A 13,191-nucleotide genomic window follows, 5' to 3' on the forward strand; every position below is an offset into this window, starting at 1 on the left:
ATCATGGAGGGTCTTTTAATCACTGAAGAATAAGTAACAATGTCATTATATATTTGGCATGCCAAATAACCTGCAGTGAATTCTGAAGAACAGTGATTGCATCGCTATAATGATGACTGTGCATAGCATATGCTCATACATATACATATACATACATATATATATATATATATATATATATATATATATATATATATATATATATTATATATATATATATATACATATATATATATATATATATATATACATATATATATATATATAATATATATATATATATATATATATATATATATATATATATATATAATTTATTTTATTTTATTTTATATATATTGTTACACAATTTTGTTGCTGTTTCTATGACACCAAACGTGCTTCAGTTTAACCTGGATGTCTGTATGACTAACTACCATAACACATTTATAAGCCAGGAAATTATACTCCGGATACTTCACTACTTAATAGTTCACCTTGTCGGTGCAATTTCGATTAACGAGAGATATGGTATATATACATATGTACATACACACAAATAATATATATATGCGAGTATTAGTTGGTCATCAATCATAAGGTCCAGAGTTCGAGTCACTCCAAGATTAATGTATGTCGTCCAGTTACAGAGTTGTTGATAATTGACAATTCATAACCATGTACGTTAAATATGAATATACGAGACTGACTTCGGTCAGCTTGAGGCTTTGATAAGCCAATGATGGCTTCTTCGCGATCTCGGATTGCAAATGGTGAAAATACCTTACCACTATCCCCTCCGCAATAATGGATATCACACATCTCAGTACACCCAAAGTCCTTCACTCCGCCCGCGTTAATTGTGCAACAGTGAGGTCCAAAACGAGGGCAGGTGGTCGGTTTAGACCCCTGGGTCATTACACTGAGGGTAGGGACCCTCTAAATAAGGGTCGCCAAAAGTAAATCCGAAGGGAAAAAATACCAACATATGTGGGGAGAGATCGAAACACCATGAACTTAAATTCCTTCGAATGATGCAAAATGTAACACCATCTTGCAACTATAGCTTACCCGAAATCATGTATAAGCAAATCAAAGATGAGGGTATTCCCACCCCCCCCCCCACCCTTTTCCATGGGACAACAGCCACCACTGGAGGTTCTCCAAGATGATCAAGTTGAAAATTGGGAACACCAAATAAACAAAATTGAATACCAAGGGGTTTGATGAAAGTTAGCGGGAAGGAGTTTAAATACTATAGTTAAGAAGGTTCTGTCTTGAGCTGTCAAGTACTAACCTTTAAACATCCACTGTAGGAAATATCAAAACGATAAACCTTCCCTGTCGCGTTCCATGAAATATTAGCCTCTTGTTTTCGACTGGTATCGTGCTAAGCGTAATACGGGCTGACATCAGTATCCACAATAATATTTACAAATACTCTTTAAAATAACAAAATTGCAGCATATGACTTTTGACAGCAGTAGCAAAAGGTCAAGTGGAATATCTTATGACTATACACAAACGATAAAATAAAGGAAAAAGGTTCTAAGTAATGACTTCCGGTTCATTGTATTAAAATAGTCAGTAATCATGTAGCAGTAGATTAATGACTTGTCCGTAAGACTATGGGAAGTTGGATCTTATACTTTTTACGCTCATAACGAACGTGCCATGTCACGTAGGTTATATTATGTACGATAGTTAAAAGCCCGATCATTTCGAAATATGTCACCCTCCGTTTTATTATCAAATTATACATGAACAAAATGCGAATTGCTCTTGAAATTCCCTTACCTATACTCGTATGATATTGCGTTATGATACATGGTTACACGGTATAGAAAGACAGTTACAATGTTTTATTGCATCTGACATCTCCAGCAAAATGTTGCATTTTTCTCCAACAAAGAAGTGGTTGCACAGGGATCGCCATCAAGATAAAAGGGGTTGATACCTTGGTTGGTATCAAGCACAGACAGAGTTTGTAAAACTGACGTCACTGGTTCACATCAAGACATAAGGGTTACCATGCATAGAAACTGGAGAGCCTGACACTATCAGTAACTTTTGTGGATCAAATTAAGTCCTTCAAAAGGCTTCCAGTCCCCTGTTCTAGATATTGCTAAAAACTCCATTTTATGGTTAGGAATTAGCAAAATGTTTGTCCTCTTACTTTCACTCCCGTAGACACGGTTTGGGCGAACCGTACGAATCAAAGACGTTTTAGACCGAAGTACTCAAGCTTATGTAACTTGCGTAAATCCTTGGGTCATTAAAAACAAATTCCTTTAAACAGCAATTACTCACAATAGAACACCTTCTCGGATATGGCATAATGATATAAAAAGACCACCTGCAGAGGTCGCTAAATTACAAGCTTGATCAAGCTGTTATCCATTCATTCATAGCTTACTGCATTTAGATCACATTTAAATAGGAAATAATTGGGCAATGGAGTCAATGTCGGTATGACACGTACAGTATAGGGCCATATTCAAGTAAATCAAGTTTGACATATAAACCATATAGTCAACGTGTCTATATATAAAGTAGATGAGAAGAAAATTGACAATGATAATTATGTAAACATATGTCACATAGCGTTATGTTACATATCAGGAACATAACCATGTGAGCTATGATGCTAGAACTGTGGACAGGGAGGGAGGGGGAGGGGGAGGGGAGCAGATGACGGGACGAAGGGGGAGAGAGCGATGGATGAAGTTATCAATGAAAGCAAAATAAGTAATGTTCAACACATTTTGTCTTCTGCCTTACTGATTAAATGTTTACGTTTAGGCCTACATCAAGAGGACTTCTTTCCACGAGGATTCTTCGCCGGGCCGTTCGCCACATATATAGGCATACGGACTACCTTTACTCAGGCGCGTAGCCAAGGGGGGCGAAGGGGGCAACCGCCCCCCCCCCCCCCTTGAGCATATTTTTTCTGATATCGCTAGTAATTTCAATATAAAAATGCTTAGATGCAACTTACAAGGCCTGGGAAGTGCCATTTCCAGCGATCTGGGAAGCATTTTTGGCCAAAGTTTTCTTGCCAAGACGTGGTGGCGCTACGCTTAGGTATAGTTTGCCTAAAGACTTCGCCCCTCCCTTGGCAAATCCCTCGCTACGCCCCTGCCTTTACTTAAATTATATGGTGTATATTAGATGTTATATATCCTCTGTTTGGCAATCAGTTACAAAGATCAGAGAAATTCTGTGTTTTATACACATAGAACAAGAAGTTTATAGGAAAGAGCATCTTATGAATAGTCTTGCCATAATAAACAATCGTTTCCGGCACAACGTTGTTAACTTATCACTGTTTTAGGTTCAAGTTTCATTGTAGTAGATCATCGATTACATTACTCTCTAGCCAAATCCAAATTTAAAAATTGAGCGCTGTTGCCATATATTGTCTAAACATATTTAGATATTTAAAAGTTGCTTCTTTCAACTGAAGAGCACTTTTGATTATCTTTTTGTCCTAAATTGAATATTTTCTGACCGTTTTTAAAGACTGTATAGTAAACGAAATGTAAATCAAAGCGAGGGAAAATGCTTTGTAAAGGTTAATGGAAGTTTAAACGTGAGTTACCATTTATATTTAATTCTAGCATATTTGGGACAGTATATGCTAGATGACTTTTTACTTAGCAGTGACTTCCTTGGTGCTTCTATATACCCAAAGAATTACTCCAGATAGAAGCAGAAACGGAGCAAAATGAGATTAGGCTCTCATATACAATGTTGAACTTGTTGTCATATATACTTCAAATGATCAGTACACCAAACATACGTTGGAACTCCCTTTCCAATGACATGACCACTAACAAGTGTGACGTCATATAATTAGGCTAATATACTTTTGGGCACATCAAGTACACAATATATGCCAATGATGTTTAATGATGTTCAGTAAAAAAATTATTCTTTTCAATCGAATATTCATGATAATTTATTCAGATATTACCACAACAACAACAACAAATTTCGTTGTATTTTTTGACAGAAAGATTCGAGTTAAAGTAAATTCTACAATGAAACAGATGACAACGTACAACGCTGTTGGATTTATTCGTGGAAGCGAAGAGCCAGGTAAAAATACTGCGTATCTGCGTGCGTGTGCGTGTTCGTGTGTGCATGTGCTGCGCGCGCGAATGTGTGTACAGTCTCCATGGAAACTGTACGCTATGTTCCATGATGGATGATATAGAGGTCACCCAGGATTCATTGTCGTATTCATTTCCAATTTTTATGTCAGAAATTTTTCATTCATTAATGTGGTGGCGCCCTATCTTTCTTACTTCAATTTGGATGGGAATTTAATGTATGAACTGTTTCGATTAAAATATTGCATGTCATTTCTGTGACGTCACAAATAAACAATTCTTTAATAAGAGACAACTTTAACGCTCTAAAGATGGTTAAAAGTTTTCACAGGTACCTTTTATGGAAATCCTCAACCTCTTTATTACTTCAGTTGTCATACATGTTTATGTTATATGAAAGAGGACAATAAAAGAAACACAATGGTGAAAGAAACTGTTCAAATATCTTTTCGGTTAAAGAGATATTCAAGTGTAAAGTTTTATCAGATTGTGTAGAAACTGCTGAATCTCACTAGCTGTGATGTCACATCCTCACATTCCTGAAAAGTCTTTGTTTTATTCTCTAAATATTTTGTGAGATTTCATGACTTTCAACCAAAAGATATGTCAGGAGATCTCATATTTGTCAAAGGAAGTATTTGAGATTAAACATCTGAAAATTTTTTGATTATATTATTTTCAAATGTGTTAAAAAATGTAAATAATTTTTAAAGACATATATTCACAAATGTTAAGGAAGTGAGGATGTGACGTCACACCCTCACAGTAAGTCAATTTCTACACCAGCCGTTTTCAAAGAAATTTTGATATCTTCAAAGTGTCATTTCTCCTTAACAGAGCATGCTATCATGGTAGTTTCTTCACTGTTCTTTTTGTCTTTTTGTGCTCTTCCATACAAGCAATGTCAAACACCTGAACCAATCCTTTAACTAAGGAGAGTTAACCTTCTCAAGAAGCATGTCTTGGCAACGAGAAAATCTTGTGGACGGAAATACAATGTTCGTTTAACTTTGAGTTAGATTGACCATATTATACCTATCTAGCATATTTTAGGACAATTCTGAATGACCTTTGTAGCTCACTTGGTCATCATTTACAAACAGGTTCAATTGAAAGCTGATAATATATGACTGAAAATCATCTTTGTAATCACCAAATCTATAGGAAGAACATTTGCGATACCAATTTAACTCAATGCGTTTTGGGTATCACGAGAGCATATTATCCCCATCCCCCTCCCTCCTGAAGCAGACTTATTTTGTAAAGTGGTTATTTACATTTTGATATATAACCCTCTGTTATACCGCCAGTGATTTGTATAGCCTACGTCGTTTCTTCATTCTGGTACTTTTTTCATGACTTCAACCAGCACTGAAATCGCAACTCGATCTTTCGATGATCCTAAATATTTCATACGTCGGAGTGTATGTAATAATTGTCAATAATCTAAGGTATAGCCTATATTTATTAATGATTTATTAATATGCTCTCTGTTCAGACAGATATGTAATACTCGGCAACCATCGAGACGCCTGGTGTCTAGGGGCGGTAGACCCTACTAGTGGAACAGCGGTTATGATGGAGATGAGTAGAGTCTTCGGAATGTTAAAGAAAGAAGGTATTGTTATTAGTATAGGCCTAGTAGTATGGAACAGGCCTGACCAGAGGGGGGGGGGGGTCTACAAATCAGCATCAAATTATGGGCACGGGAAAATATGGGATTTTCATAATATAGTTAAGAAAACAAAAAGGCCGCCCGGGGACATCATTGCCCACCGGCCTGGGTCTCTACAACACCCCCCCCCCCCCCACTGTAAATAGAGGGTGATATCAGGACAATTAGCAAAAAGTTATTGATCAGCATCTACACATTCTAAAACAGGCAACTATTTCATAAAGGTGATCCCATTTCTATAAAGTAAAAACAATGGAAAGGATCACCTGGCAATGTTTGACATGTATAAATTACTGTGAACTTTTATAATAATTGCATTCATGTAGCAGTTGCTTACTGACTAAATTTATCGTTATTACGACTTTTACATATGTCAAACGAATTTGAACTTGAGCATTAACTGTACACACAGACACCATTTCATGTTGGCAGAGTAAATCGTCTGAGTAGACCATCTTCAGATTACTACACCCTCCCCCTAGAATTGATCAAGTTCGTATAGTTTTAGTAAGTAGTTTTAAGGAGTAGAAATATCAAAATCACAAAATGAATGTGTGACAAAGGTAATGATGTAAGTCGCAAATGAATGAATATGTAATACAATCAAAGCTGTAGCAATATAATAGTAACATATGTTTGGATTGATTTTATTTAAGGATGGCGGCCTCGACGGACCATCATTTTCGCAAGCTGGGGATCTGAAGAATTTGCGTTAACGGGATCTACGGAATGGACAGAGGTAAAAGCATCACCTCATTTGCATATTGTGATATCTTGTGTATAGTAATGATATATGTTCTTTCAAAGTTAAGAAAGTCACTTATGATGAAATTTACCATACTTTTGATTAACATTTTTCAGCAATTCCCGGAGATTCTTTCCAAAAGAACAGTGGCTTATTTAAACCTGGACATCGCGGTAGTAGGTAAGTTCATTTCATGAGTTTGTGCCCTCCTTGTGTTTTGAAGGGGACACAAACCCAACCATCATTATTTGTCTAAGGTCTATGGTCACAGCTTTGGAGGGAGGGGTGAGGAGTGGGTGGTAAGTGTTTCATGACAATTATCCCTACCAAATAAAACCAAATCATGATGGTTGGGTATATCCTAGCTTTGGAGGGAGGGAGGGAGGGAGGGAGGGAGGGAGGGAGGGAGGGAGGGAGGGAGGGAGGGAGGGAGGGAGGGAGGGAGGGAGGGAGGGAGGGAGGGAGGGAGGGAGGGAGGGAGGGAGGGAGGGAGGGAGGGAGGGAGGGAGGGAGGGAGGGAGGGAGGGAGGGAGGGAGGGAGGGAGGGAGGGAGGGAGGGAGGGAGGGAGGGAGGGAGGGAGGGAGGGAGGGAGGGAGGGAGGGAGGGAGGGAGGGAGGGAGGGAGGGAGGGAGGGAGGGAGGGAGGGAGGGAGGGAGGGAGGGAGGGAGGGAGGGAGGGAGGGAGGGAGGGAGGGAGGGAGGGAGGGAGGGAGGGAGGGAGGGAGGGAGGGAGGGAGGGAGGGAGGGAGGGAGGGAGGGAGGGAGGGAGGGAGGGAGGGAGGTTGTTCATGACAATTATCCCTACCAAATAGAACCGATCGTGATGGTTGGGCTAGTGTCTCCTTTACATGCTGGCCTAATGCCAATATGTACTTTCCATTTTTCTTCACCCTGTAAAAGTTGCACAAATTGTCTCCAAAAATAAAACTTCCTGCAGGATATATATACCCTTAGATTCAGATTGAATGTTTAGAGTCGCAGATCCGGGATCCCATCCGAGATTGCCATATATATATATATATATATATAGATTGCCATATATATATATATATATAGATTGCCATATATATATATATAGATTGCCATATATATATATATATAAATATATATATATATATATATATATATATATATATATATATATATATTTATATATATGTATATATATACCTTCTATCCAGACCATTTGCCAAGTGATTCCTGTTATAAATTTCATCTATATCTTTCCCTTTTTCAGGTACTTACGTTATGTATGCGCAAAGTTCACCGATGCTAACGGAGATTGTTTCGGAGGCCTTAAAAAAGGTACAACCTTGACACTGACACAAATACTAGATAAAGCAATTTATAACATTAGGCGAAGGCATTAGATAACAAGTTAACGGCACTTTATCACTACAACATGGGGAGCTTCTTTCTTCTTTTTTTCTTTTTTTTTAACATTTCGTCACACAGACGCTTTTCAAGGTATTAACCACATTTAAAGGTAACTTGGAGGATATCTAGGAATTTGACTTTGGTTTCATCATTTGAAGAGAAATTTGTTTGAGAACTACAGTCAGGCTTTTGACCTTTATAATAATAATTTCGAAAAGCGTTAAATAATTTATCAACGTCATTTTGTTTGATTTTCTTTATATCATAAACTAGAAAGTTGGATTTGTGTGAAAGGAAAGGTATAGTGTTCTTTAGAAGCAACCAATTTCAAGATGAAATGAAATGTTGGACTCGATTCTTATACCATATACTGATATCTTTCACTATAGCTTTTATGCTTGCTTTGTTTGATTACTCTTTGGAAATCGGGTAAATCTAAATCGGAGAGATCTATCAATAACAGCTCTCTGGTTCACACAGATTTATGTCAGATTTTCACCAAACATCAATATTTTAAAAATTGGGAAATCCTTAGGGAAAAATCCAATATTCATTACGGATATACCTATATAAGTTACCCAAATATGAAGTTTTGGACGTCACCAATTTGCCCAATTCATATCAATCATATTCTCATTATTATATGTATATATATATATATACATATGTTATATTATATTTATATTCTAATTTATAATTTTTTTTTTTTTTTTTGCAAAATTAGCCTTGATAGGTGTCAACGTGTTTGAATAATTACATACAACCTGTTTTCTTCATTATTCGATTCCTGCAGGCGTTTTGGGTCATCCCATTAATTAAATAAAATTGATAGATTGTCATTTCAATCGATCTTGTTAACTTTTAAAATCTCCTTAGCTTTGGAATATACTTCCCACTGACATAAAAAAATCTGTTCCCAAGAGCACCAGTGTCTTGAGTCGAGGCGCCTCTGAGCCCTTCATGTCCCCATTTACGTAAATCCATTCATTTATTATACAAATAATGAATGGTTTCCATTCGTGCAATAGTGCAAATATTTCATGAGTTGGAAGATGGAATGTTTCATTCAACTCGGCTGTGCCTCGTTGAATGGAACAAGTTACATCTTCCAACGAATGAAATATTTGCACTATTGCACGAATGGAAACCATCCATTATTTGTTTTATACAACATATTATATTGAGATGGATAAAATGAACTCATGCAACAGATTGTTTTGAACAGACAGGTTTCTCTGCTCTCTTACCATTGAAAAAAGTGCTACCAAAAAAGTATATCCCATGGTTCTATTTCATAGAGTGGAATAGAGCGGATTTTGCATGCAATCAACGAGCAAATGACCAATCAAATGACCAGAATACAATTAGGTGTTGTATAATATTCAATATAGCAATCGAATTAACGCAGCCAGTGTCGGGGCAGTTTTCCAAATACCAATACCTCTCAAAACTGTTCTCAAGGATCATGCTTCAAAGCACTCGTATTGACAGTATGAATAGTTCTTATATTGAGCTGATAGAAAAAAGATATTCATACTGCTCAGTACTGGACAGGAAAAATGGACCAGCCATCTATAGGTGAATTTGACGTCAGTAACGTTATTGTGTGTGGTGCGCAACTGTTCTTTTGACATTATCACACAATCGATGGGACGAGATTCCACATTTTAATGTTTACAGACCATTAACATTACCAACAATTTTAGCATGCTACAGATTAGAAGTTGTCTTCATTTTTTGAGGTTCAGACCCTGTAAGGCAGGGTTTCCCTAACTTTATCCCCCACGAAGCCCCTGTGGATGTCATTGTTGTCCACGAACCCCCAACTTTTCTATATACACGATCTGAGTCATTACTATACTATAGAACGTATAACAGTGCTTCGTAAAAGATCAAGTATCACATGCATGGTACGGTACTATACTATGGCAACATATGCGCATGGAACGCGAAAAGAGTTTGTGGATAGGTACGACTTTTGTACATTACTAAATTATATGATATATCATATTTTAGTTCAACAAAAGGTGCTCTAGTTTTGACTTTCAGAAACGTCTCACGAACCCCCTGGGATGGACTCACGCACCCCCTGGGGGGTCATGCACCCCAGTTAGGGAACCCCTGCTCTAAAGAATTCAGAGACATTGGAAATTGGTTAAATTAGAAATATACAAAACCATAGAGCAGGGAACTACTCCAACTAAAGTGGCAATAAAATGGTTTGTTTTCTTATTTGAAAAATGAGTGGCAATTATTTGACGTTTGTTCAGCATATATCTCTCGTCAAGTAAACCCCCAGATAAAAGCAAAAGGTCTCATGTTGAAATAATAAAGTACCCACCCCAGTGAAGGACAATTTACTGGAAGGGTCACCGAAGTAAAATGATTTACTATTGAAGTTATAATATGCGTCAACATTACCTCCGACTTTCTAGCATATTTTGGAGGTAATAGTGATGGCGTTGATAAGAAGCGCTTCTTGATATAAATGATTTGTATAATTCTCTCTTCATTTTCTCGATTTTCAGGTTGCAGAACCCCATCCGTCCGAGACACGAAAAACACTGTACGATAGTGTAGTGGAGAGGCTGGGTGTCCCACCGGACGAAACGTAAATTCATTTTAAGGTTAAAGGTCATCATTGTTGCCCCCCCCCCCCAAATATCCTACAAAGTAATGGTCATACATGTTATACAAACTTTAAGAAACAGTTTTCCAACCTCAAATGGCATTTTCCTCCAATGGGCGATTTAACTGTATAACTTAACCTTCCTCAATGGAGGTGAATAATTGAAATGGTGACATAAACGTTCGTCGGATTTCGGACCATTTTGGGGGCGGGTGTGGGAGGGGGATGTAGGCCATACAGCCATTGCCGAGTAACTTTATGTTTCATCAGCAATTTTGAACTACGTTCCGTCAATCTCATTTTATAGAGTATGTTTAAACCTTTCATCAATATTTTTGAAATGACATTTAATAATTCAACCTCCAGCTTGAAAAAAAAAAGTTAGTAAAGATTGAAGGCATTGAAACTTCAAGCTCTAGAAACAAACAGTATGCTCAATGACGTCATATTTAGACTTGCTCAAATCGCCATACTGTTATGTCGGTCGGTCATCCGGGGTATTTTCGTGACCCTAGGTCAAATGGCAGTGAATGGAATGAAAACCCGAGTTGCGCTTAAACCTTCTACTACAACACTGTACTTTAAATTATGCGAACTATTTCGCATACACATACGTACAGTATACTTCACATTTAAAACAGTCCTTTCACTCCAGACACTTGATGTAATGCAAGTTTTATAGGAAATGACGCATGTGCGACCGACAGAATATGACGTCGTGCAAACGTCACGGGGACGTATACTCAAAGGATTGAATAATCAATAAGCACCTCCTTGTCATTGTTGCCATTTACTTCATATGCAGATTTTTTCTTGTGGACGGCGGTACTGACTTCGAAGCTTTCGTGTACAGTCTGGGAATACCTGCTATCAACGCCTACTATCACCAGAACTGGGTGAGTATATATATTTGTACCTGAACATCAGTTTTCACCTGCAGAATAGGGCCGCCGATATGCCTTATTGTGAATTTTGCAGGCACAAACCCAAATATAGAAAGTCAAAACAGAAACAGGGGCAAGTTCACACCAGGCACCAACACCTCGATACACCCACCCTCTCAAGTTCTTAAAAGTTTTGCAGTCACCACCCGAAGAAAAAAGTCGATGTGTAGGCTACTGCCGGAAAGTGTTCAAAGAGGATATAGGATCTTCCGGAACTGCCAACAAGAAAACTGTATTTACTTTATTGTGTGTGTGTTGTTATTTTGGGTGATGTTTTTAATATTGACTCTTTTTTTGTTTTTCTTTTTTTGTAGGAAGATGTTCATGGTTTGTTCTTTTACTCCCTCTACCACACTCACTACGAGACATTCCGATTGGTTGATGAATTCATCGATGAGGGATTTCTATGTCACCGTGCTACTGGCCAGTTCTTCGCAGAGATGATACGTAATATCGCTGAGAGTAATATCGTCAACAGTGACGTCACGCAATATTTTAAGTTAATTGAACATCAAGCGACAGTTTTACGAAATGACTACCTCGAGCGAATCATAGAGAACGACGTGCGAAACATATCCTTTGGTAGGTTATAACATTTAAGCTGAAGGGACAATGGGCCGACATTGTCACATTGATCTGTTTCATCAGCAAACTATTTCACACTGTTAGATGACATCAACCAACCCCCCCCCCCCACCCCCAACCATCTCAGTGTCTTATTCCTAACTCGAGATCTGGTCAGGGGATTCAATGTAACCTATTTGGCTGTATGACTATTATAGTCCTTCCATTACACAAGGAAGTAGATCATAATATCAGGTGTCCGGTGTTGTCGTCATGAAAGATGTTCTTTCAGCCTTTTCTTTGGCCATTTTAATGTTCTTCTTGGATGATTTTGAAATGTGATACATTTGGATTCTAGAATGTTTGTTTAGCTGTCAATTTCCTCTTTATTTAGATTTTTTTTTCCATCTAGTTAAACACTCAACTCTCGTAGCAATGTCACTTCCATCTGTACACAAATGATATAAATATTATTCAAAAATAACAAGAACATATAAGCTTTAATGTCGAACAATATTGACAGAAAATAAAAACTCAAATTTTTACATAGAGCGTACTTGATATTTTCCTTAAAAAAAAAACATACTTTTAAACAAAAATAAATTCAAATAGAACACCGGAAGTTATAAGGAAAGGGTATTAAAACATAGAGTTTTCGTCTCCGTAATTGATACAAATTTAGGGATTAACAAACATTTCAACGACCTGAAAAACACTCAGGTCAGTTAATGACGTCAATATGATGATCTTCACTAATATGATCTTCATATTGTAGTGCACTGTTCAGTAAGGAGCTGTACGTGATTTTCATGTCCGCATAACTGTTATTTTAGTTTAATTAGGACCTAATGTTCATGACCTAAAAAGGTAATTAATGTCATTGTGTTTCTTGACAATCTCTCCAAGTATGTAAAATTCCATACAACTTTTATACGAAGCAACTGTATTTGTTTTATCAACTGAACTAGTTGCTTTATGTTGCCAGGGGTATACGGTGGTCTGTTATGCCCGTTTACAGCTGTTTAATCGTATGATGTTTTACCTTTCTTTTTTTGTAATTCTTAACAGATTTTCTCTCAGCTGCTTTGGAGGGCTTCGAACATTCCGCGAACAACTTTCAATATACGATTTTACCAGCAGTAGACACCGATAAGTAAGTCAGG

At 37.4% G+C, this 13,191-nt stretch overlaps 1 protein-coding gene across 1 annotated transcript in view; it reads left to right on the forward strand.

Moving 5' to 3' along the window:
* Positions 1–13,191, forward strand: part of LOC139963008 (putative N-acetylated-alpha-linked acidic dipeptidase) — a 37,710-nt gene that overhangs the window by 20,021 nt on the left and 4,498 nt on the right. Inside the window, exons 8-16 of the mRNA XM_071963458.1 lie at positions 3,995–4,080; positions 5,593–5,712; positions 6,426–6,508; positions 6,631–6,694; positions 7,752–7,819; positions 10,420–10,502; positions 11,326–11,416; positions 11,779–12,046; positions 13,097–13,181. Coding sequence (XP_071819559.1) covers positions 3,995–4,080; positions 5,593–5,712; positions 6,426–6,508; positions 6,631–6,694; positions 7,752–7,819; positions 10,420–10,502; positions 11,326–11,416; positions 11,779–12,046; positions 13,097–13,181 — 948 coding nt within the window. The remainder of the gene's footprint in view (positions 1–3,994; positions 4,081–5,592; positions 5,713–6,425; positions 6,509–6,630; positions 6,695–7,751; positions 7,820–10,419; positions 10,503–11,325; positions 11,417–11,778; positions 12,047–13,096; positions 13,182–13,191) is intronic.

This window comes from Apostichopus japonicus, chromosome 21, assembly GCF_037975245.1.
Source record: "Apostichopus japonicus isolate 1M-3 chromosome 21, ASM3797524v1, whole genome shotgun sequence".
Lineage (NCBI taxonomy): Eukaryota > Metazoa > Echinodermata > Holothuroidea > Aspidochirotida > Stichopodidae > Apostichopus > Apostichopus japonicus.